Genomic DNA, 23,936 nt, shown 5'->3' on the forward strand with positions numbered 1-23,936 from the left:
GTTGCCTCGCAGAAGGATAGGCAGGACCATAGCTTAGAATCGGAAATGCAAGTGAAGTTTGGCCCAAGGAAGGCAACTTCAACTTGGGGTTAGTGGGTACAAATGGTACCTTAGCGTAGAGGATGCAAATAGCATCTGTAAGAAGACCTTTGAAGACTGGATCAAGCGAGCAAGGCCTATTGAAGACCAAGGGAAGATCGTGGTTTTGGTGGAAAGAAAAATATCTCCCTAGTACGGTAAGAGCATGCAGTCGTTGTAGTTGGCCAATTTCATGAACGGCTTTCTACATTGACTATTAAGGCACTCCTGCATGGATCCCCTATAATGCATGAGTAGTTCAACCCACCCCGGTTGGAGGTCGCCCGTAGGTGCAACATGCACTAGGTTAAGTTAAGTTAAGGGCATGATGGGTTACCTCCTTCAAGGGCATTCCTTTCAGGGCGGAATTCCGGTGCCATGCGCAGGTAGGAAGTTTAGATAGCTTAGGCATGCGCTGTAGTTGCAGCGAGTAGTTGCTACGCTTAGATAATGAGTATGGGGTTAGAACCTTTATAAATTTAAAGGATGAACTCCACTATCAAGAGAAATGACTAAATTTTTCAAAATCTTTCGAAGGAAACTTTAATCTTGTCAGTCATTTTCAAATCGACAAATTGAAACTCAAATAGTCTTCAGTTTGTCAAGACATTTACAGTTTAGGAGCGGCGTGGCAATTACTGTAAATGTAAAAATGGATATGTTGTTTTCTTATTAAGAAAACTTCATTCCTGGAATTTCGATGCGGCAAGCCACAGCAAAACAGGCATAAAAAAATGTTTAGTACACCAGGTCTAAGTATGCGGAATGGCTTCATATTAACCAAACTAACACGAAACATAGTTTTAATAAAAGCACATTGTTTGTTTTCTTTGATGGTTACCATGAAGACAAACCGCAGACGTTGTCACATATGATACAAAATAGTTACACGATGGTTTCCATGTTCACCATTCGCGTTGCTATGTAGTCATCTATGTGATAATTGTCAAACTAAAACATAACTTAAATCAAGCGCTGCCGGTTGTTTGGTTAAACCATCCACGGTCCCTCGGTAACCAAACTTAACGTGTGCTTCTTCAAGTGTTCTAAATTGTTTCAAAAAATATTAAATTTCGTCTGTCTGCTTAAAATATTTTGAAGTACATTTATCTAATCCATGTCATGCAGCAAGCGCTTGCTCCAACTTTAAGCGTTAGTGGCACGGGCGCGCAAAGCACTGAATGAAACGGTGCAAAATAGGGACTGCTAAGGTGGCGCTAGGTGCGACTGATTCGGATGTGGATTAGATAAGAAAACACACGTTAAAAGAAATTCCCATCCAAATTACACAATTTTCTCGTCCAAAGTAGAAAATTGTCGAGTTCGCTGATCGGTTTACGTGCGGTAAAACTAAAATGTGGCGGTTTGTACGTAAGTTGTATGTACGTTAAAATGGCGAATTATATCCATAACTAAAATACTTGAAAGATTTTTGGACTTGAAGGTGTCTTTGAGAAATTGGTTTTTTTTTTTTGGTATTTGCATCGTTGCAAAGGTAAGTAAAGATTTTGTTTCTAAGGGTCCCCGGGCGCGGAACTTCGGCTGAAATCCCTAATGGTTTTTCCTCTTCAGTATTCTCCAAATTCTCGTGCCGTTGTGTTCGGTTTTGGTTTATACCGTTCAGGTTTTTCCATTAGGGATTTTTATTTCGGTTAAGTCATCAAAAAACAGTGACCTTGGTGTGGGACTAAACTTGTACTACTTGTCATATACAACCATGGAACAAAAGAAATGCAATTTGAAGGCTATGGATGCTTAGCTGAGCGAACCTAGGGTCTATCAGCTAAAATTTACAGCCATCTTCACTTTCGTTAAAAACAGCGTCATGTTTAAGCAATTCTGCATTTTAGAACAGTTTGGGTGATTTCAGTTTAATCATTTTTATATTTATTTACTTAACACTTATTGTAAATGTGAAAGTTAAACTTGCATGTATTTGGGGCGTAAAGTTGGATATTTAAGCATTTTAATGCTAAACCGGCATTATAAAAAAGCTGATAATTGTTTATTGTTTGTGACTTTAAATTGTGAAGTGTAATTGAACGACAAAGCTCTTGACCTGTTTTTGTCTATTACGATCAAGCAATAACTTACCAAATTTGAGCTTCAAAAATTCTACAAAGATCAAATTTTGGAACTATAAAATATTCAAAATATGTTCAATAGCCAAAATCGTCTGAACTTTCCAAGAAAAAACAGCCCAACTGTGGGGTATCTTCAAAGAGCGGAAAATTTAGTCTTTGGGTTCGATTCCCAATACACTGTTTTTTAGTATATGTGCAATCAAATTGTCAAGTTTGGATTAAATCCGTGTCGGATAATCCATGATATAAGGAAGGAACTTTTAAATTTTAAAGAATCTTTGCAAGAAGCAACATGTTAATCAGATTGAAGATCATGGAATCGGGTAAAGATTAAGGATTACAAAATAACAGTCCCAGTCTCCCAACGCTCTCGTCTAAATCTAAACAATAGTATGAAACAATATTGAAACAAAGCAAAGAAAAGATTTTACGTTTTATTAGTTGACTAAGTTGAGGGAAGCTTAGTACTTTCCCGTGTTTCAAAAAATTCATTAAACTACGGTGAAGTAAACATATTAAAATGGCTCTTGAAAATACGGTCCAATTATCCGAGAAATACGAAGCAGTTATGGTTCTCAGTGGAGTGGGGATGCTCTAGGTTATAAGAATGGTTTGTGGGAATTCTGTTACAGTGGTACTCAAATTCATGAAGAACTAGAAAAACTCGGAGGACTTGATAAAATTGACATTAAAGGATGGAGGGTTAGTGACGACACTGTACTACACATTGCTACAGCAGAAGCGTTGGTTTCTGAATGGACAACAACGGAAGAGTTATTGAGCATTATGGCTACAAAGTACAAGAAGACATGTGCTGAGGATATGTGGGAAAGAGCTCCTGGGCAGACCACAACAAAGGCATGTTTCATGTTACAACCTCTTGAGGAAAAAGGTTACATTATACCATTTAATGAACGAGGTGGAGGATGTGGTGCAGCTATGAGATCCATGTGTATAGGTTTGATGTTTCCTTGTGAAGATCAAATTGAAATGTTAATTGAAATTGCTGTTGAAAGTGGAAGGATGACTCATAATCACCCCACAGGTATTCACCTTTCATAATAAAGCAACGATTTCAGATCATGTATCAATTATCAAGTCACTAATGTCTAGTGTTTTGTCTATCAACAAGTGTTGCTTTGTATAAAGTTTGCTAGGTTTTCCTGTTATCTGCATTGCTTTTCATTTTAACAAACCTTTATAGTAATTTAGCTTTTCAATCCTTTTGCTTTTCTTAGATGTTTTATCTTCAACTCTTCCTTTGATTACTTACTTGAAAGCCATTACCATGAATGTTTCATATCCTTTTATCTAATATCAATTTATAAATGAAATAAAAGAAGGTTGACCTTAGGTTTGCATAAGTCTATGCAATCCATCATTTTCTAGAACCACATCTCAAATGCCTCCATCCTTCTAACATTGCTCACTTTAAATGACCATATCTTTGATCCATCCCTTAATCACTTTTCCACATTTCCAAATTTCTGTCTTCTAAAACTGTTTGAATTGCCATTGCTGTTTTGCTTTAATATCTTCACTACTACAGCCATTGAATCCATGATCCATATCAAAATGCTGCTATTATGTAAATAGGGTCATCATAATGTAAGTGACCTAAAATTAGCAATCTTTAAAGATAATGATTTTAATTATAGGTTATCTAGGGCTGTTACTGCAGCTTCATTTACAACCTATGCTATACAGAAGATGGCTCCAAAAAAATGGGGAGCAGGACTTTTAAGTGTTTTACCCAAAGTTTGGGAATACATTGAGAAGGTTGGTCGTGATGTAGAAGAAAACAAGAAATCTTGGGGTTACTTTAAAAATAGTTGGGAGTCATATCTTGAACTACGGGATTAATGAATGGAACCAGCGAACCAAAGTTTCCAGTGAATTATAACATACCTGAACGTGATGCTTTTTATAAATCTGTCAGTTATGCAGGTTGGGGTGGGTCCAGTGGTTAAGATGCACCAATGATTGCTTACGATGCTTTGATGATGGCAAAAGATTCCTGGTTTCAATTGTGCTCTTGTTCTATGTTTCATGGTGGAGATAGTGACAGCACAGGAATATTGGCTGCAGCATGGTGGGGTGGTATGTATGGTATGAAAGGTGTACCACTTGGAAATTATAGGAACCTGGAATATGGTCTTAGGCATATGGAGCTTGGTAAAAAATTACTGAATGTATCAAAGAATATGAACAAGTAAATGGATAGTATTTAATTAACAAAATTTATGTAATAAAACTCTGTCATCTCAATATACTTTAGTATGTTTGTAAATCATACAATAAAAATTACTACTTGGTTATAACATAAAAACAAATTACTTTAGAAATAAAGTCTAAAGAAGAATGTCAGATTCAGGGCATGGGCAGTTCTAAGTTCTACTTAGGATGATTCCTGGCTGTAGAGTAAGTTTATTGACTAGATATCAGTGAAACTATATATAGACAAGGATCATTACATCTTTAGGTTCATTTTACCTCACAAAATGCAAATTGCAAACGTTTTATTCACTACCAAAAATACCTTCTGAGGGAGAGGGGAGCTGACTTGGCAGGTGGAAGCCTTGCTCCTAAGGTCTATGTGTTAAAAATAGGCTTAACATAATTTAGAAGGCACAATTTTCTTTGAAACACGTAGCTACCAAAGTGTAACTGTAAAGCTTTGCCATATTCCCGAGTTTCATAATACAACACACCTGATTGTCTAAAAGCCTTAACGACATCAACCTGACTAGTTCCTAACGTTTATTTTGCGAATTTTCTTAGCTTTTTCGAGGGCTCTATAGCTTTGTCGTAGTTTCCAGTTCTTTTAAGCACATTACTGAGATTGCTTAAAGACGCAGCAACATCAACATGATTTGGACCTAACGATTGTTTTCGAATTTCCAGAGCTTTTTCGTAAAACTCTATAGCTTTGTCGTAGTTTCCAGTTTCATAAAACACATTACCAAGATTGTTTAAAGACGTAGCGACATCAACATGATTTGGACCTAACGATTGTTTTCGAATTTCCAGAGCTTTTTGGTAAAACTCTATAGCTTTGTCGTAGTTTCCAGTTTCATAAAACACATTACCAAGATTGTTTAAAGACGCAGCAACATCAACATGATTTGGACCTAACGATTGTTTTCGAATTTCCAGAGCTTTTTCATGAAACTCTATAGCTTTGTCGTAGTTTCCAGTATCATTATACACATTACCAAGATTGTTTAAAGACCCAGCGACATCAACATGATTTGGACCTAACGATTGTTTTGAATTTCCAGAGCTTTTTCATGAAACTCTATAGCTTTGTCGTAGTTTCCAGTTTCATTATACACATTACCAAGATTGTTTAAAGACGCAGCGACATCAACATGATTTGGACCTAACGATTGTTTTTGAATTTCCAGAGCTTTTTCATGAAACTCTATAGCTTTGTCGTAGTTTCCAGTATCATTATACACATTACCAAGATTGTTTAAAGACCTAGCGACATCAACATGATTTGGACCTAACGATTGTTTTCTAATTTTCAGAGCTTTTTGTAAAACTCTATAGCTTTGTCGTAGTTTCCAGTTTCATAAAACACATTACCAAGATTGTTTAAAGACGCAGCGACATCAACATGATTTGGACCTAACGATTGTTTTCGAATTTCCAGAGCTTTTTCATGAAACTCTATAGCTTTGTCGTAGTTTCCAGTTTCATTATACACATTACCAAGATTGTTTAAAGACGCAGCGACATCAACATGATTTGGACCTAACGATTGTTTTGAATTTCCAGAGCTTTTCATGAAACTCTATAGCTTTGTCGTTGTTTCCAGTATCATAATACACATTACCAAGATTGTTTAAAGACATAGCAGCATCAACATGATTTGGACCTAACGATTGTTTTCGAATTTCCAGAGCTTTTTCATGAAATTCTATAGCTTTGTCGTAGTTTCCAGTTTTATGTAACACCAAACCAAGATTGTTTAAAGACTCAGCGACATTAACATGATTTGGACCTAACAATTGTTTTCGAATTTCCAGAGCTTTTTCGTGATAATTTGTAGCTTTGCCATATTCCCCCGTTAAATCGTATAAAACACCGAGAATATTAAAATACCAAGCTTCGTCATAACTAGATTCTTCTAATTTAAATTCATCCAATAGTTCAAGAGCAAGATCGTATTTTCCAAAATGTCTTAATTTGTCAACAAAATATTGGAAAACTTGTAAAGTGTTCATGTTGATTTTTGTCTTGTTGGTCTTTAATAATTGAACAATTTTTTCAAGATGTGGCATTAATTTGATTTCGTCGTCTCTCTCTTTAAACATGTAAAGTGCTTTAGATATTTGATCAACGTTAGTTTCCATTTCATGTTCTTCATTTGAATGTTCAGATTGATAAACAATAATTGCTTTGTGAACAATGCGATGTAGACTAATGTCATTATTTTCTGAATGCAAGAACAATGAGCAGTCCTTTAAACAAAGACATATATCTTCCTTTGAGTGTTTGGGATCAATTTCTTGAACATAACAAATAATAATGTCTCGTGGTATAGGATCAAACGATATCACGGAAAAAAAGTTAATAACATTTGCCAATATTGAGGATTCTTCAGCATTTTGTCTGACAGCTAAAAGCGAAGCTTGTAACATACTTCTAGGATATACTGAGTTAGATTTAACAAAAGTGGCGTCCATGTTTTCTTGTTCTTCTGAAGATATTTTCTTTAAATATTCTTTCCAAGTAAATGAGCAGTTTGCTTTGTTTACACGACTGACATAACAACCAGCGGCAGCCAAAGCCAGCGGTTGATGATCTAATGCGTGGGATACTTCATTCAACAATTGATCATCAGTATTATCATCTTTAGTGTAATATTCCAACAGTTCACAACATTCTTTATCATTCATGCCACTTCTGATAGAAATATGTTTGTTAAACTCATCGTCTTGAGGTACGGCATCTGTGTTCTGGACAGTTACTATGATTTGTCCGTTTATCCACATGGGATCACCAACTTGGGGGAGTAATGAAGAAATTTTGCTGAGTTGTGCCACGTTGTCTACAATGATCAACCAATTTTGCCAGAATTTTAATCGTGTGGATACTAACGATCGCAAATTCTTCACTTTGTCTGCGATGGAACAATTTTCATCTTCAAATTTTTTAATCATATCTTTGTCACAGTTTAAACGGTATCCAAGTTCACAGTAAGTTTTTAAAAGAGATTCCTCATTTTTTCCATCGAGAGTCATTACAAAGGAAGTTTTATTTTTCCAATCACACGACATTTTTTCACAAACCTGTCTTGCAAGTTGTGATTTACCACTGCCAGGATTACCAGTGATGTAAAAATATGTCAGTTTATCATTGCTTAATTTTTCAAGATCGTTTATAATTTTATCTCGTAATTCAGTGCGTTCAACAAAAAAATGATTAGATTTTGAAGGAAGAACTTGGAACGAATTAAAACACTTTCGATGATTTTTTATTTCATTGATTGCATCAAGAGAAAATTTCAAATCTTGAAAGGATTTTTCAATGATGTTGACTATATCATCAAAATCATCATCTGAGCATTCCCCTTCATACCAATGTGCGTACTTGTTTCTTTCACCACGAAGTGCATGAACAGCATCATTTGTTTCTTTGTCAAGATGCATTGTAATTGAATTTGAAAAAAGTATAGCATCAAATAATATCGTACAGTCCCACTTACTGGTGTCTCCATCCCGATATTTTTTATGGACATTTGGTTTTATACGTTCTAAAGTGCAAAATTTTTTGCCACTTTTGGGTGTATCATCCCATTCTCCATGAGATGATTTGTAATGAAAGTTCCATTGTTTGATGAAAAACGAAGCAAGTTCCTTTTGAACAACATTAATTATTTGACTAATGTAAAATAGGTTTCTTTTTTCTCTTGATTCTATCTGCAAAAAATTGATGTATCAACAATATTGAAATCAAGTACTTTACTGGACAGTTCACGTAACTTTCCAAAAGACAGACATAGGAATTTAGATTTCTATAATCTTAGATCGTCATTTTTTGACGTCTTATATCTTTTAGACTGTTTCTAAGAATATGGTATAATGTTCTAGCTGGTAGCCTTTTCTTGAATATACTATGTAACGCTTATGGTAATGCCAATCATAGTCTATAATGCGTTTATTTAAACATAACTCAGTAAATGTATTTGTTTTGCAACATGCTTTAACACATTATCGTTTTTTTCTTTGGCTACGAGGATTGAATGGTAATCGTAGAAACTTTTTATCAATTTTTAGAAGACCATAAACTACTAAATTAATAATCTTAGCTATCTTTGATAAATTTTACTTGAAACGAAAGTTTTTAATTTATGTTGATAAAATAGTATTTTTTGGGAATCATTTACGTAAAATCAGTTGTTGAATATTAATTTTCGGTTATGCTAAACTTTTTAAGAGGAGTATTTTAAACACTCTTAAAAACTTTAGCATTTTAATCACGATTTTATTGCATTTACAATTGTAATTTTTAACATAAAAAGAATCAAAAGTCGCACCTGCATGTCAAAGAGCTACGTCATATATCGTTTTTGAGCTTTTAGAAATGCCTTTCTGTTTTCAAAATGCTATATATATAGAGAGAAGAATGTTTGTGAGTCACCCCAATGATATGCTCAAACTGAATACGCGAAAATGTTTGAGCGCTATTTCGATTTACTCGTTGATTGCGTGCCATTTACTTTACATTCTCTATGGTCTCTACCGCTTTACGAATAAAGTTTGTGCCATGAAAATGTGAAGTTATTAAAATGCTTTTGTAAAAAAATTCAAAAGATTTCAACGTCATTAGGTCCTGTAAAGGATGATGTACTGAAGCATGTGTATATAGATCAACTACTGAAGCATGTGTAGATAGAAAAACTACTGAAGCATGTGTAGATAGATCAACTACTGAAGCATGTGTAGATAGAAAACTACTGAAGCATGTGTAGATAGAAAAACTACTGAAGCATGTGCAGATAGATCAACTACTGAAGCATGTGTAGATAGAAAAACTACTGAAGCATGTGTAGATAGATCAACTACTGAAGCATGTGTAGATAGATCAACTACTGAAGCATGTGTAGATAGAAAAACTACTGAAGCATGTGTAGATAGATCAACTACTGAAGCATGTGTAGATAGATCAACTACTGAAGCATGTGTAGATAGATCAACTACTGAAGCATGTGTAGATAGATCAACTACTGAAGCATGTGTAGATAGAAAAACTACTGAAGCATGTGTAGATAGATCAACTACTGAAGCATGTGTAGATAGATCAACTACTGAAGCATGTGTAGATAGAAAACTACTACATGTGTAGATAGAAAAACTACTGAAGCATGTGTAGATAGAAAACTACTGAAGCATGTGTAGATAGAAAACTACTGAAGCATGTGTAGATAGATCAACTACTGAAGCATGTGTAGATAGAAAAACTACTGAAGCATGTGTAGATAGATCAACTACTGAAGATAGATCAACTACTGAAGCATGTGTAGATAGATCAACTACTGAAGCATGTGTAGATAGATCAACTACTGAAGCATGTGTAGATAGATCAACTACTGAAGCATGTGTAGATAGAAAACTACTGAAGCATGTGTAGATAGAAAAACTACTGAAGCATGTGTAGATAGAAAAACTACTGAAGCATGTGTAGATAGATCAACTACTGAAGCATGTGTAGATAGATCAACTACTGAAGCATGTGTAGATAGAAAAACTACTGAAGCATGTGTAGATAGAAAACTACTGAAGCATGTGTAGATAGATCAACTACTGAAGCATGTGTAGATAGAAAACTACTGAAGCATGTGTAGATAGAAAAACTACTGAAGCATGTGTAGATAGAAAACTACTGAAGCATGTGCAGATAGATCAACTACTATAGAAATGAGAAGTGTAATTGTTATTAATTTACACCGTTTTGCAGGTGTTGTGACTGCCTAGTGTGTTTTAGCCCGACTACTGCAGCTTAGCGGACACCTTGGACACTGACCCCAACCCTACCATATAATCATATGCCAAAACGAGCCCGCTCTCCCATACAAGCGCTTCGCGTGTCCGCTAAACTGCAGTCTAGCCAAAAAAAAACTGGCGGTCAGCTTAAGCGAAAAAGCTTTGGTGTTGTTCTGACAAGCTTTTTTCACTTGAACGAGTTCCCCCACTAGTTGTTGCCAGTTATATAGCAATGTAAATGATAAACATTGTCTCAAAGCGTCTTGTGTCATGCCTTGCCGATGCTGTATTTGTTTGCTGTACTTGATGCCCTTGTTGCCTTGACGATATCGTTTAGCTGAGCAAAGCAATTAAATCAATAAAATTCTTTTTTAGATTCAAACTAAACAATGTCCTGTTTCTATGCTGATTTTGTAAGAATTAGACATGAAATTAGCAGGAAACGCAGTAAAATGGTCGAAAAGCAAAAACGACAATAACTCATTCATAGAGATAGACAGGGAATTGTTAAAAAACTCAGAGATAGCTTTTATGTCGATGATCTAGTTTCCGGTGAACAATCCAAGAAGAAAGTAATGAGGTTGTATGAGTCAGCAAGTGAACGATTGTCTGCGGAGGATTTAGGCTTAGGAAGTGGCTTAGTAACGATGAGAGTGTTTTGAAAGAAATAGAAAAGAGAGAAAGAAGCATTTTAGAGGAAAGAAGGGCAGAATTTAATAATTCGAAAGTGGTTGATAAGCAAACTTATGCCAAAGCATCAGTTGGGGAAAATAGTATCATTGGAAGTTTTGAGAAAGTACTAGGATTGGGATGGGAGTGTAAGTCGGATCGCTTTGTATTTAGCCTCTGGAAATTGGCTGAAAGAGCAAAGGCAATCATTCCAAGTAAACGAAATATACTAAGTATACTTGCAGGATTATTCGATCCCTTAGTTATTATAAGTCCTGTTATCGTTTGTGCTAAGTTATTGTTTCTGGAGCTGTGTATTAAGAAAGCTGAATGCGATAATGAGCTGGAAGGTGACAAGAAAAAACGTTGCGAGAGATGGATAGAAGATTTAGAGAGAGTCAGGGATTTAGTTGTGGCGAGATGTGTCTATGGTAATTTACTTAGTAAGGTAAAGTGTTACTTGCATGGGTATGCAGATGCCAGCCAAAAGGCATACTGTGCGGTCGTATATTTTGTGACAGAGCTAAACGGTGCCTACCACCTAGAGTTGCTTACATCGAAAACAAGGATAGCGCCAATAAAATTGCAGACAACTCCCGGATTAGAAGTGATGTCAGCTGGAATATTAGCATAGTTGATGGACACAGTGAAGTTGGCCTTAGAAGGTTACGTTCAATTTAATGGTACATACTATTGGTTGGACAGTATGACTGCATTGTGCTAGATTGGTAATAGGGGAGAATGGAAACAGTTTGTGCGCCATAGAGTTAACGAGATTTTAAGATTGAGCAGGAAGGATGACTGGAAACATTGTCCGGGTGTAGACAACCCAGCGCAATTAGGTTCAAGGGGAATTACGACATCACAATTAAAGGAAAGTGAACTTTAGTGGAAGGGACTGAAGTGGCTGTCAGGTCCCCATTGTGATTGGCCAATGCCAAAAGAGGTTAAAACTACAGAGGAAAGTCTTGCGGAAGTCGAGAAGACAGTATTGGCTAACACACAGGTAGTAGATAAAGATTGTGTGATAAAATTTGGCAAATTTAGTAATATAAAGAGACTAATAAGTGTCATAGCTATCATTGTGCCGTTTGTAGACAATTTGAAGGCAAGAGTTAAACTCGGGACAAAGAGGACTAAAACATTGGAAGTGTCAGATTTAGAGCTAGAAGCTAGAGAACCAATTTTATTGCCTAAGGATCATCACTTAACCGGATTTATTGAGTTGAAAGATTGCCACAGGAAGGTTCATCATAGTGGGGTAAGAACGACTTTTGTTCAGCTACGAGGCAAATAATGGGAAACAAAGTAGATAGATCGTGAAGAAGGTGTTAGGAAATTGCAGGATTTGTAGAAGACATCAAGGAGAGGCTTATAAAACACGAGTGCAAGCAGATTTAGCAGATTTTAGAGTTCAGTATTCACCACCCTTTTCTAAAGTATGAGTAGATTTTGCTGTTGGTCTATTGTTTTCAAAAGAAGGTGGACAGATGGTAAAAGTATACTTCGCACTATTTTCCTGCTGTGTTACAAGAACAATTTGTCTTGATTTACTTGATAGTTTAAGTGCACTTTGTTTTTTGAATTGTATGCAAAGATTTACTGCTAGAATGTGAGCACCCTCGCTAATAGTTTGGGACGACGCCAAAACATTTAAAGCAACTGAGAAAGCGTTGAAGGGGATTTATGAAATTAAGGTAGCAAAGTCATTTTTGGAAGGAAATCGGTTGATATGGAAGTTTAATTTGGCGAGGACACCCTGGTGGGGTGGATTTTTTGAAAGAATGGTAGCATTGGTGAAAGGCTGTCTGAGAAGGTGTTGGGTAGCACTAAATTGAACGAGGAAGAATTATTAACAACATTAGTTGAGGTACAAGGCACTTTAAACTCTAGACCATTGACTTATGTATATGAAGATGAAGTGAATGTAGATGTACTGACTCCTGCACATCTTATGTTTGGAAGAAGATTAACATCTATTCCAGGCAAAAGAATTATGCATACTATTAATGACGAAGATGCAGGAGTGATCAAGCGTAGGTTTAGGTATTTAGAGATTGAGAAAGCATTTTTGTCCAGGTGGAGGAAGGAATATTTAACAAGTGTAAGGAAGTGTCATAAGGTTGGCAAAGTAAAGGGTATTTTGTGTCCGAAAGTAGGTGATGTAGTTCTTGTGTTTGAGGAAAGTTTGAAAAGAGGATTTGGGAAAATGCAAGAATTGAGAGATTGATCAAGGGAAAAGATAATATAGTCTGAGCAGCGCAAGTCAAAGTTTTTAGCCAGGAAAGCCACTGCACATAAGCAAGCCTCTTCACAAACTGTATCCACTAGAGATGAATGCAAGGGTAAGTAAAGAAAATGTCAGCGTCCTACATGTAGAAAATACAATCATGCTATTCTTCCTCCCAATACTTTTGAACAGGTTTTACTGTTTTTCCTACCATGCAGCTTATAGTCAATAGTTAAAAAGTTGGTGTATCAATTTAGATATGATTTCTCATGCATGCTTATCCATACTTCATCTATAGATGTTTCTTTAGCTAATTTGTTAAGTCCGTAATGTGGATATAAATGTCGCTTTACTTTTGTAAAATTACCTTTGTTGTAGAAGTAAGACTTTATATCTGACGACCTCGACGTCGAAATTAAGCTTGCTTCAGTTCTTTACATGTCACATACCTAACAAAGGATGAGAGATTTATTAAAAAGAACGTGACCACATACATATCAGTTTAAAAATGGTGATCATACTTCATACCTTATTGTTACATCAATCTTTATCCATGTAAGTTTTGTTACATAAACACATTTAAATAGCAAACGAAGATGAAGAGTGAGTCAGGATCTCCTTTAACAAACAGTATTATAAAACATTAATGACGCCTATGTAGAACATTCTAGTTATATAACTAAGTATACATCACTGACTAAAAACAATTGTTATAGAAGTAAAAATACATAAATAAGAACCTCATGCAGAGTACATAATAACATTGAGATTAGTCAAATTCCAAAGGACTACTGCTAAATCTTATAAAGTTTCACAAGTTTTAACTCAGGAATAGAGAATCATCTTTCTAAGACAAGATTTGAATGCCAATGATTAAGACACGATTTTCGCAACTGTGAATGGAGTTTTTTCCATCATTAATGAAAAATTCCATACATGTATATTCTTGCATAAGTCAGTTCTTACTATAAAAATCCTTTGTTATTTAATAAACCATTGTAAATTATAAATACGTGGCAAACATCAACTGCACGCAATTATAATTACTTATGATCAATAAAGAAACTGTGGATACAACAGTAAAGGTTGCAATGAAAGTAAACCTTAAATCTGTTAAACATGGCCTAAACTATATTTTTAAAAGCTCACTTTGTTGCATGAATGAACATTTCCCAAAAATAGATTCGGTTGCGTCTTTCTCTGTGTAGACACATTCTTCCAGTGTTCAAAATTTGTTTATATTACAAATGTTCTTACTTTTAAAATGAAAGGTTTGCTTAATACAATTAACAGCATTTTGTTAGACTCACTGCGATTAGTCAAAAGTGGCGTCGGCAAAAAATGGAGGTGATGCATGATTGGACATGCTATCCTCCCTACATAAATTTTCACAGATTCCCCTTATATCCATAGACAAGTATGCTATTTCACCTCTCGCCTACCTTTGAACAGGTTTTGCTTTCCTTTACAATGCAGCTTATTGTCAATAGTTAGAAAGTTGGTATATCAATTTAGATATGATTTCTCATGCATGTTTAGTCATACTTTATCTAGATGCTGCTTTAGGTAATTTGTTATGTCATTAGTGTAGTTCTAAAATATTGCTTAATTTTCTAAAATTACTTTCTTTCTAAAGTAAGACGACATTGTGAACAAAATTATGCTTGCTTTAGTTCTTTCATGTCACATACTCAACAAACAGATGAGAGATTTAATATAAACAACGCGACCGCATACATATTACTTAAAAATGGTGATCATAGTTCATGCCTTATAGTAACATTAGCGTCAACAGAAATTAAATGAAGATATGATCTTCGCACTTTGCCGGACAATTTAAGCAAACACCGCACTGCATAAAACATTCATATTAGCGTCAACAGCTCGACGAAAGATAATTGCAAAGTTACAAAACGACTAAATGTTTAAAAAAATCCGACTAAATATTTCAATTATCAATGATGGCATGCATCAGTCCATTTGCAATTTTAAACTTAATTTTCCTCCAGATTCATAAATGTCACTTCATACTATCACAAGTATAATAAAATAACACATATTTTATAAATATACCGTCCGGACCAAAGATGAATATAATTGCATGCTAGCAAGCAATTTGAATTTCTTGGCAAACAAACACATCACGATAAACAGGCCTTCCTTTCGATGGCAGTAATTATTTTTCGTAAGTAAATTGTTTGTATTTGCAACTTCGTTTGATTGGTATACAATTACAGGATTACAAATTGCTACGGGTATCTATAATGTATATTTCATAGTACTAGGGTGTGACTAATATTTAGTAAAAATATATTAATTAAATATGACAAACATTTTGTATTTAAGGTCACATTTATACATCGTAAACACACATGATAATTCTTTATCTTTTGTCTTACAAACCTTTTGCTGGTCGACGGTTGGGACTTTGAACATTCAATCTTTCAGATAAATTCAACGTTCTGAAGAATTAAGCGTCAAATGTATGCGTCGCTTGAGTGGATACGGAGCAAATAATTTTGGGCATTTATTGTTATGTAAAACAAAGACACAGAATAGATTACGTTATCTATTCTGTGACGACAGTATCACTGTTCAATATACGTTGAAATTTGATGAAAAATAGGACAACTTCTTCTTACAAAGTTTCATTTTATCGTTAGAAACTACAATATTTAAGCAGCTTTGAGGCAATCGTTTGCTTTCTCAGTAAAACAATGCCGAAAATGATTTCCGAAAAATTGGTATTAATTGTCATCGGGTCGTCGGTATGGTCGTCGGTCACAAACAATGATGACGTTTCTACCTTTGACTGATGGAAACATGCAAACTAGTCAATATTCAATATTGCGTTTGAACGAATTCATTTTATTCCTCCTGTCATTGAAGATAACCCAAACGGCTGGGGTCCTACCTCTGTTTCAGATGCATTTAAATGAATACCTTATCAACCATTCTCTAAAGGAGATAAACTTGGCAAGGTAAAATATTTTATATTTCATAAGAAATTCCTTGCTATCAATGTCTTCCACTCTGACCTTTAGTTGTTCTTATATTTTTGTGTCACGTGGTGAAATTTATAATCATATTTTACTAGCTATTATTGTTAAACATTGTTATGTAGTCATCATTAAAAACCTCTCTACACTTTTAAGAGAATAAAATATTATTTCTTGTATTGACTGTATAAATATAGGTCTTATAACATACATTTTCATTTTATGTAGGTTTCTGATTGGTCAAGTACAGCCTATCAAGATCGTTGATACCAAAGTTTGTATTCTGTCTAGACTTCACTATTTTCATGCAGTTTAATCATATTGTTTTACTTCTATAAATAAATACTTAAATCAATTTGGTGGTGGTAATCAATATGCATATTATCACGAAGAAGATGAATCAACTTTCCATCTTGTTGACACAAGTTGACCACAAAAGCCTGTTTACATGCAATAGGAACAAATTCAATCAGGTACAATAGAAAATGTTTCTATACTTTTAAGTCTCAAAATAAAATCACTTTTTATCATATTTGTAAATTTCTTCATCTAAATTACTCCTTCTCATATGAACAACATTAACATAAAATTTTTTATTTTTTAGAGAAATAATCGACGTGATAAAGAGCGTCAAATGCAACGTCAGCAAGCTGGGATGAAGAATTTGCTGAAGACTCGTGACAACAGACTCCATCGTAAATTACAAAAACAATTTGCCTACAGAAACAACTGGCAGGAATGAAGAAATCAAGTTTGTAATAAACTTAGTTGAGGGAGGGAAGGGAGGGTAAGTTTTAAGGTGCAACCTCAGTAAAGAAAGTGGACAAAAGAATTGTGATAGTGTGTTACATGTATGTAAACTTTGAACTCCAAAGGATACATTATAAATTTATAGTAATTATTCAACTTGCATAAGATATTATGGTACACAAACAGATGTACCTCAACCATGAACACCTCAAAGGATACATAATAAATTTATAATAACATGACTGGTACACTTATGGATATATTGTAATCCTCTTCCTTCGATTACTTACTTGAACAAGCCATTGCCATGAATGTTTCATATCCTTTTATCTAATATCAATTTGTAAATGAAATAAAAGAAGGTTGACCTTAGGTTTGCATAAGTCTATGCAATCCATCATTTTCTAGAACCACATCTCAAATGCCTCCATCCTTCTAACATTGCTCACTTTAAATGACCATATCTTTGATCCATCCCTTTTATCGCTTTTCCACATTTCCAAATTTCTGTCTTCTAAAACTGTTTGAATTGCCATTGCTGTTTTCTCTAATGTCTTCACTACTACAGCCATTCAATCCATGATCCATTTCAAAATGCCGCTATCATGTAAATAGGGTCATCATATTGTTAGTGACATGAAATTAGCAATCTTTAAAGATAATGATTTTAATTATAGGTTATCTAGGGGCTGTTACTGCAGCTTTATTTACAGCCTATGCTATACAGAAGATGACTCCAAAAAAATGGGGAGCAGGACTTTTAAGTGTTTTACCCAAAGTTTGGGAATATATTGAGAAGGTTGGTCGTGATGTAGAAGAAAACAAGAAATCTTGGGGCTACTTTAAAATGGTTGAGAGTCATATCTTGAACTACGGGATTAATGAATGGAACCATTGAACCAAAGTTTCGAGTGACATATAACATACCTGAACGTGATGCTTTTTATAAATTTGTCAGTTATGCAGGTTGGGGTGGGTTCAGTGGTCATGATGCACCAATGATTGCTTACGATGCTTTGATGATGGCAAAAGAATCCTGGTTTCAATTGTGCCCTTGTTCTATGTTTCATGGTGGAGATAGTGACAGCACAGGAATATTGGCTGCAGCATGGTGGGGTGGTATGTATGGTATGAAAGGTGTACCACTTGGAAATTATAGGAACCTGGAATATGGTCATAGGCTTACGGAGCTGGGTAAAAAATTACTGAATGTATCAAAGAATATGAACAACTGATAAGATAGTATTTATTTTACAAAATTCTGTCATCCCAATATACTTTAGTATGTTTGTAAATCATACAATAAAAATTACTACTTGGTTATTACATAAAAGCAAATTACTTTAGAAATAAAGTCTAAAGAAGAATGTCAGATTCAGGGCATGGGCAGTTCTAAGTTCTACTTAGGATGATTCACGGCTGTAGAGTAAGTTTATTGACTAGATATCTGTGAAACTTTATATAGACAAGGATCATTACATCTTTAGGTTCATTTTACCTCACAAAATGCAAATTGCAAACGTTTTATTCACTACCAAAAATACCTTCTGAGGGAGAGGGGGAGCTGACTTGGCAGGTGGAAGCCTTGCACCTACGGTCTATGTGTTAAAAAATAGGCTTAACATAATTTAAAAGGCACAATTTTCTTTGAAACACGTAGCTACCAAAGTGTAACTGTAAAGCTTTGTCATATTCCCGAGTTTCATAATACAACACACATAGATTTTTTAAAAGACTTAACGACATCAACCTGACTAGTTCCTAACGATTGTTCTCGAATTTCCAGAGCTTTTCATGAAACTCTATAGCTTTGTCGTAGTTTCCAGTATCACTATACACATTACCAAGATTGTTTAAACACCTAGCGACATCAACATGATTTGGACCTAACGATTGTTTTGAATTTCCAGAGCTTTTCGTAAAACTCTATAGCTTTGTCGTAGTTTTCAGTTTCTTTAAACAATAAACCAATATTGTCTACAGACGCAGCGACATCAACATGATTTGCACCTAACGATTGTTTTCGAATTTCCAGAGCTTTTCACGAAAGTCTATCGTTTTGTTGTTGTTTCTAGTATCATTATACACATTGCCTAGATTGTTTAAAGACCTAGCGACATCAACATGATTTGCACCGAACGATTGTTTTTGAATTTCCAGAGCTTTTCACGAAATTCTATCGTTTTGTTGTTGTTTCCAGTATCATTATACACATTGCCGAGATTGTTTAAAGACGCAGCGATATCAACATGATTTGCACCTAACGATTGTTTTCGAATTTCCAGAGCTTTCTCACGAAAGTCTATCGTTTTGTTGTTGTTTCTAGTATCATACACATTGCCAAGATTGTTTAAAGACCTAGCGACATCAACATGATTTGCACCTAACGATTGTTTTTGAATTTCCAGAGCTTTTTCACGAAATTCTATCGTTTTGTTGTTGTTTCCAGTATCATTATACACATTGCCGAGATTGTTTAAAGACGCAGCGATATCAACATGATTTGGATCTAACGATTGTTTTTGAATTTCCAGAGCTTTTTCGTAAAACTCTATAGCTTTGTTGTAGTTTTCAGTTTCTTTAAACAATAAACCAAGATTGTTTACAGACGCAGCGACATCAACATGATTTGGACATTACGATTGTGTTCGAATTTCCAGAGCTTTTTCATGAAATTCTATAGCTTTGTCGTAGTTTTCAGTTTTTTTAAACACAACACTAAGATTGTAAAAGACAAAGCGACATCAACATGATTTGCACCAAACGATTGTTTTCGAATTTCCAGAGCTTTTTCATGAAATTCTATAGCTTTGTCGTAGTTTTCAGTTTTTTTAAAAACACAACACCAAGATTGTAAAAGACAAAGCGATATCAACATGATTTGCACCTAACGATTGTTTTCGAATTTCCAGAGCTGTCTCACGAAAGTCTATCGTTTTGTTGTTGTTTCTAGTATCATTATACACATTGCCTAGATTGTTTAAAGACCTAGCGACATCAACATGATTTGCACCTAACGATTGTTTTTGAATTTCCAGAGCTTTTTCACGAAATTCTATCGTTTTGTTGTTGTTTCCAGTATCATTATACACATTGCCGAGATTGTTTAAAGACTCAGCGATATCAACATGATTTGGACCTAACGATTGTTTTTGAATTTCCAGAGCTTTTTCGTAAAACTCTATAGCTTTGTCGTAGTTTTCAGTTTCTTTAAACAATAAACCAAGATTGTTTAAAGACGCAGCGACATCAACATGATTTGGACATAACGATTTTGTTCGAATTTCCAGAGCTTTTCATGAAATTCTATAGCTTTGTCGTAGTTTTCAGTTTTTAAACACAACACCAAGATTGTAAAGACAAAGCGACATCAACATGATTTGGACCTAACGATTGTTTTCGAATTTCCAGAGCTTTTGATGAAATTCTATAGCTTTGTCGTAGTTTTCAGTTTTTAAAACACAACACCAAGATTGTAAAGACCCAGCGACAGCAACATGATTTGGACCTAACGATTGTTTTTGAATTTCCAGAGCTTTTTCAAGAAACTCTATAGCTTTGTTGTTGTTTCCAGTATCATTATACACATTACCAAGATTGTTTAAAGACGCAGCGACATCAACATGATTTGGACCTAACGATTGTTTTTGAATTTCCAGACCTTTTTCGTGAAACTCTATAGCTTTGTCGTAGTTTTGAGTTTTATTAAACAATAAACCAAGATTGTTTAAAGACGCAGCGACATCAACATGATTTGGACCTAACGATTGTTTTCGAATTTCCAGAGCTTTTTCATGAAATTCTATAGCTTTGTCGTAGTTTTCAGTTTTTTTAAACACAACACCAAGATTGTAAAAGACAAAGCGACATCAACATGATTTGCACCTAACGATTGTTTTCGAATTTCCAGAGCTTTTTCATGAAATTCTATAGCTTTATCGTAGTTTCCAGTTTTTGTAAACACAACACCAAGATTGTTTAAAGACAAAGCGACATCAACATGATTTGCACCTAACGATTGTTTTCGAATTTCCAGAGCTTTTTCATAAAGCTCTATAGCTTTATCGTAGTTTCCAGTTTTTGTAAACACAACACCAAGATTGTTTAAAGACAAAGCGACATCAACATGATTTGCACCTAACGATTGTTTTCGAATTTCCAGAGCTTTTCATGAAATTCTATAGCTTTGTTGTAGTTTCCAGTATCAGTATACATTACCAAGATTGTTTAAAGACTCAGCGACATCAACATGATTTGGACCTAACGATTGTTTTCGAATTTCCAGAGCTTTTCATGAAACTCTATAGCTTTGTCGTAGTTTCCAGTTTCATATACACATTACCAAGATTGTTTAAAGACCCAGCGACATCAACATGATTTGGACCTAACGATTGTTTTGAATTTCCAGAGCTTTTCATAAAACTCTATAGCTTTATCGTAGTTTCCAGTTTTTTTAAACACAACACCAAGATTGTTTAAAGACAAAGCGACATCAACATGATTTGCACCTACCGATTGTTTTCGAATTTCCAGAGCTTTTTCATAAAGCTCTATAGCTTTATCGTAGTTTCCAGTTTTTTTAAACACAACACCAAGATTGTTTAAAGACAAAGCGACATCAACATGATTTGCACCTAACGATTGTTTTCGAATTTCCAGAGCTTTTTCATGAAACTCTATAGCTTTGTTGTTGTTTTCAGTTTCATTATACACATTACCAAGATTGTTTAAAGACGTAGCGACATCAACATGATTTGGACCTAACGATTGTTTTCGAATTTCCAGAGCTTTTTCATGAAGCTCTATAGCTTTATCGTAGTTTCCAGTTTTTTTAAACACATTACCAAGATTGTTTAAAGACGTAGCGACATCAACATGATTTGCACCTAACGATTGTTTTCGAATTTCCAGAGCTTTTTCGTGATGATTTTTAGCTTTGCTATACTTCCCAGTGTCATTGTATAAAAGACCAAGGATATTAAAATACCAAGCTTTGTCATAACTAGATTCTTCTGAGTTAAATTTATCCAATAGTTCAAGAGCAAGATCGTATTTTCCAAAATGTCTTAATTTGTCAACAAAATATTGGAAAACTTGTAAAGTGTTCATGTTGATTTTGTCTTGTTGGTCTTTAATAATTGAACAATTTTTCAAGATGTGGCATTAATTTGATTTCGTCGTCTCTCTCTTTAAACATGTAAAGTGCTTTAGATATTTGATCAACGTTACTTTCCATTTCATGTTCTTCATTTGAATGTTCAGATTGATAAACAATAATTGCTTTGTGAACAATGCGATGTAGACTAATGTCATTATTTTCTGAATGCAAGAACAATGAGCAGTCCTTTAAACAAAGACATATATCTTCCTTTGAGTGTTTGGGATCTATTTTTTGAACATAACAAATAATAATGTCTCGTGGTATAGGATCAAACGATATCACGGAAAAAAAGTTAATAACATTTGCCAATATTGAGGATTCTTCAGCATTTTGTCTGACAGCTAAAAGTGAAGCTTGTAACATACTTCTAGGATATACCGAGTTAAGTTTAACAAAAGTGGCGTCCATGTTTTCTTGTTCTTCTGAAAATATTTTCTTTAAATATTCTTTCCAAGTAAATGAGCAGTTTGCTTTGTTTACACGACTGACATAACAACCAGCGGCAGCCAAAGCCAGCGGTTGACGATCTAATGCGTGGGATACTTCATTCAACAATTGATCATCAGTATTATCATCTTTAGTGTAATATTCCAACAGTTGACAACATTCTTTATCATTCATTCCACTTCTGATAGAAATATGTTTGTTAAACTCATCGTCTTGAGGTACGGCATCTGTGTTCTGGATAGTTACTATGATTTGTCCATTTATCCACATGGGATCACCAACTTGGGGGAGTAATGAAGAAATTTTGCTAAGCTGTGCCACGTTGTCTACAATGATCAACCAATTTTGCCAGAATTTTAATCGTGTGGATACTAACGATCGCAAATTCTTCACTTTGTCTGCGATGGAACAATTTTCATCTTCAAATTTTTTAATCATATCCTTGTCACAGTTTAAACGGTATCCAAGTTCACAGTAAGTTTTAAAAGAGATTCCTCATTTTTCCATCGAGAGTCATTACAAACGAAGTTCTATTTTTCCAATCACACGATATTTTTTCACAAACCTGTCTTGCAAGTTGTGATTTACCACTGCCAGGATTACCAGTGATGTAAAAATATGTCAGTTTATCATTGTTATCATTCCTTAATTTTTCAAGATCTTTTATAATTTTATCTCGTAATTCAGAGCGTTCAACGAAAAAATGATTAGGTTTTGAAGGAAGAACTTGAAATAAATCAAAACTGTCACGATGATTTTTATTTTATTGATTTCATCGAGAGAAAATTTCAAATCTTGAAATGATTTTTCAATGATGTTGACTATATCATCAAAATCATCATCTGAGCATTCCTTTCATACCAATGTGCGTACTTGTTTCTTTCACAACGAAGTGCATGAACAGCATCCTTTGTTTTTTTGTCAAGGTGCTTTCCAATTGAATTTGAAAAAAATATTGCATCAAATAATATCGTACAGTCCCACTTACTGGTATCTCCATCTTGATATTTTTGTCGAGTTTTTTGGTCTAACTTTCTTCTTGATTCTAAATTGTAAAATTTGTTACCACTGATGTGTGTATCATCCCATTCTCCATAAGTTGATTTGTAACGAGAGTTCCATTGTTTAATGAAAAACTGAGCAAGTTCCTTTTGTACCACGTTAATTATTTGCTGAATGTAAGACAGATTTCTTATTCCTGACGATTCCATCTGTACAAAAATTTGGTATATATCAACAAGATAAAAATCAAGCAAATAAAGAATATTATACAACCCTTATTAGGTTCCATTGATTTAACTTCACCAAAATCGTCTTAATATTACAAAAGAACTTAAAAACTAATAATGACAGAGAGCATGTATGCTACAGATTTTACCAACTGCAGTATCCTGTCAAACAACCTTAAGAAAAATTAAAAAAACATGATATTTTACCTTAACGTTTACGTTACAAAACAGACATAAGAATATATTCTTCAATAATTTGCATAGTCATTTGTGAATGTCATGCCTCTGTATCTAA

At 34.5% G+C, this 23,936-nt stretch overlaps 2 protein-coding genes and 1 long non-coding RNA gene across 5 annotated transcripts in view; 2 read left to right on the top strand and 1 right to left on the bottom strand.

The window, feature by feature from the left end:
• Positions 1 to 2,696: 2,696 nt before the first annotated feature.
• On the top strand, positions 2,697 to 18,039 carry LOC124457245 (protein ADP-ribosylarginine hydrolase-like; the record flags this gene model as incomplete). Its single annotated transcript, XM_047007526.1, has 3 exons — positions 2,697 to 3,207; positions 17,482 to 17,654; positions 17,710 to 18,039. Coding segments are annotated over 3 exons (1,014 nt in total), but the record flags the coding sequence as incomplete, so codon positions are not given.
• On the bottom strand, positions 7,563 to 15,782 carry LOC124456723. Of its 3 annotated transcripts, none has more exons than XR_006952411.1 (5): positions 15,459 to 15,782; positions 13,584 to 13,673; positions 13,423 to 13,504; positions 8,710 to 8,778; positions 7,563 to 8,092 (listed from the first exon to the last, which is right to left on the bottom strand). It is a non-coding gene; the product is annotated as an uncharacterized LOC124456723 (long non-coding RNA). The 3 variants fall into 3 exon arrangements; XR_006952412.1 differs by lacking the exon at positions 15,459 to 15,782 and adding an exon at positions 15,129 to 15,278; XR_006952413.1 differs by lacking the exon at positions 15,459 to 15,782 and adding an exon at positions 14,205 to 14,287.
• LOC124456693 (eukaryotic translation initiation factor 3 subunit D-like) overlaps positions 15,878 to 23,936 on the top strand; it is a 77,068-nt gene continuing 69,009 nt past the window's right edge. The window contains exons 1-3 of the mRNA XM_047007061.1: positions 15,878 to 16,036; positions 16,283 to 16,527; positions 16,659 to 16,805. The gene's annotated coding sequence lies outside the window, so the exon portion shown is untranslated. The remainder of the gene's footprint in view (positions 16,037 to 16,282; positions 16,528 to 16,658; positions 16,806 to 23,936) is intronic.

This window comes from Xenia sp. Carnegie-2017, unplaced genomic scaffold (assembly GCF_021976095.1).
Source record: "Xenia sp. Carnegie-2017 unplaced genomic scaffold, XeniaSp_v1 HiC_scaffold_6, whole genome shotgun sequence".
Classification (NCBI taxonomy): domain Eukaryota; kingdom Metazoa; phylum Cnidaria; class Anthozoa; order Malacalcyonacea; family Xeniidae; genus Xenia; species Xenia sp. Carnegie-2017.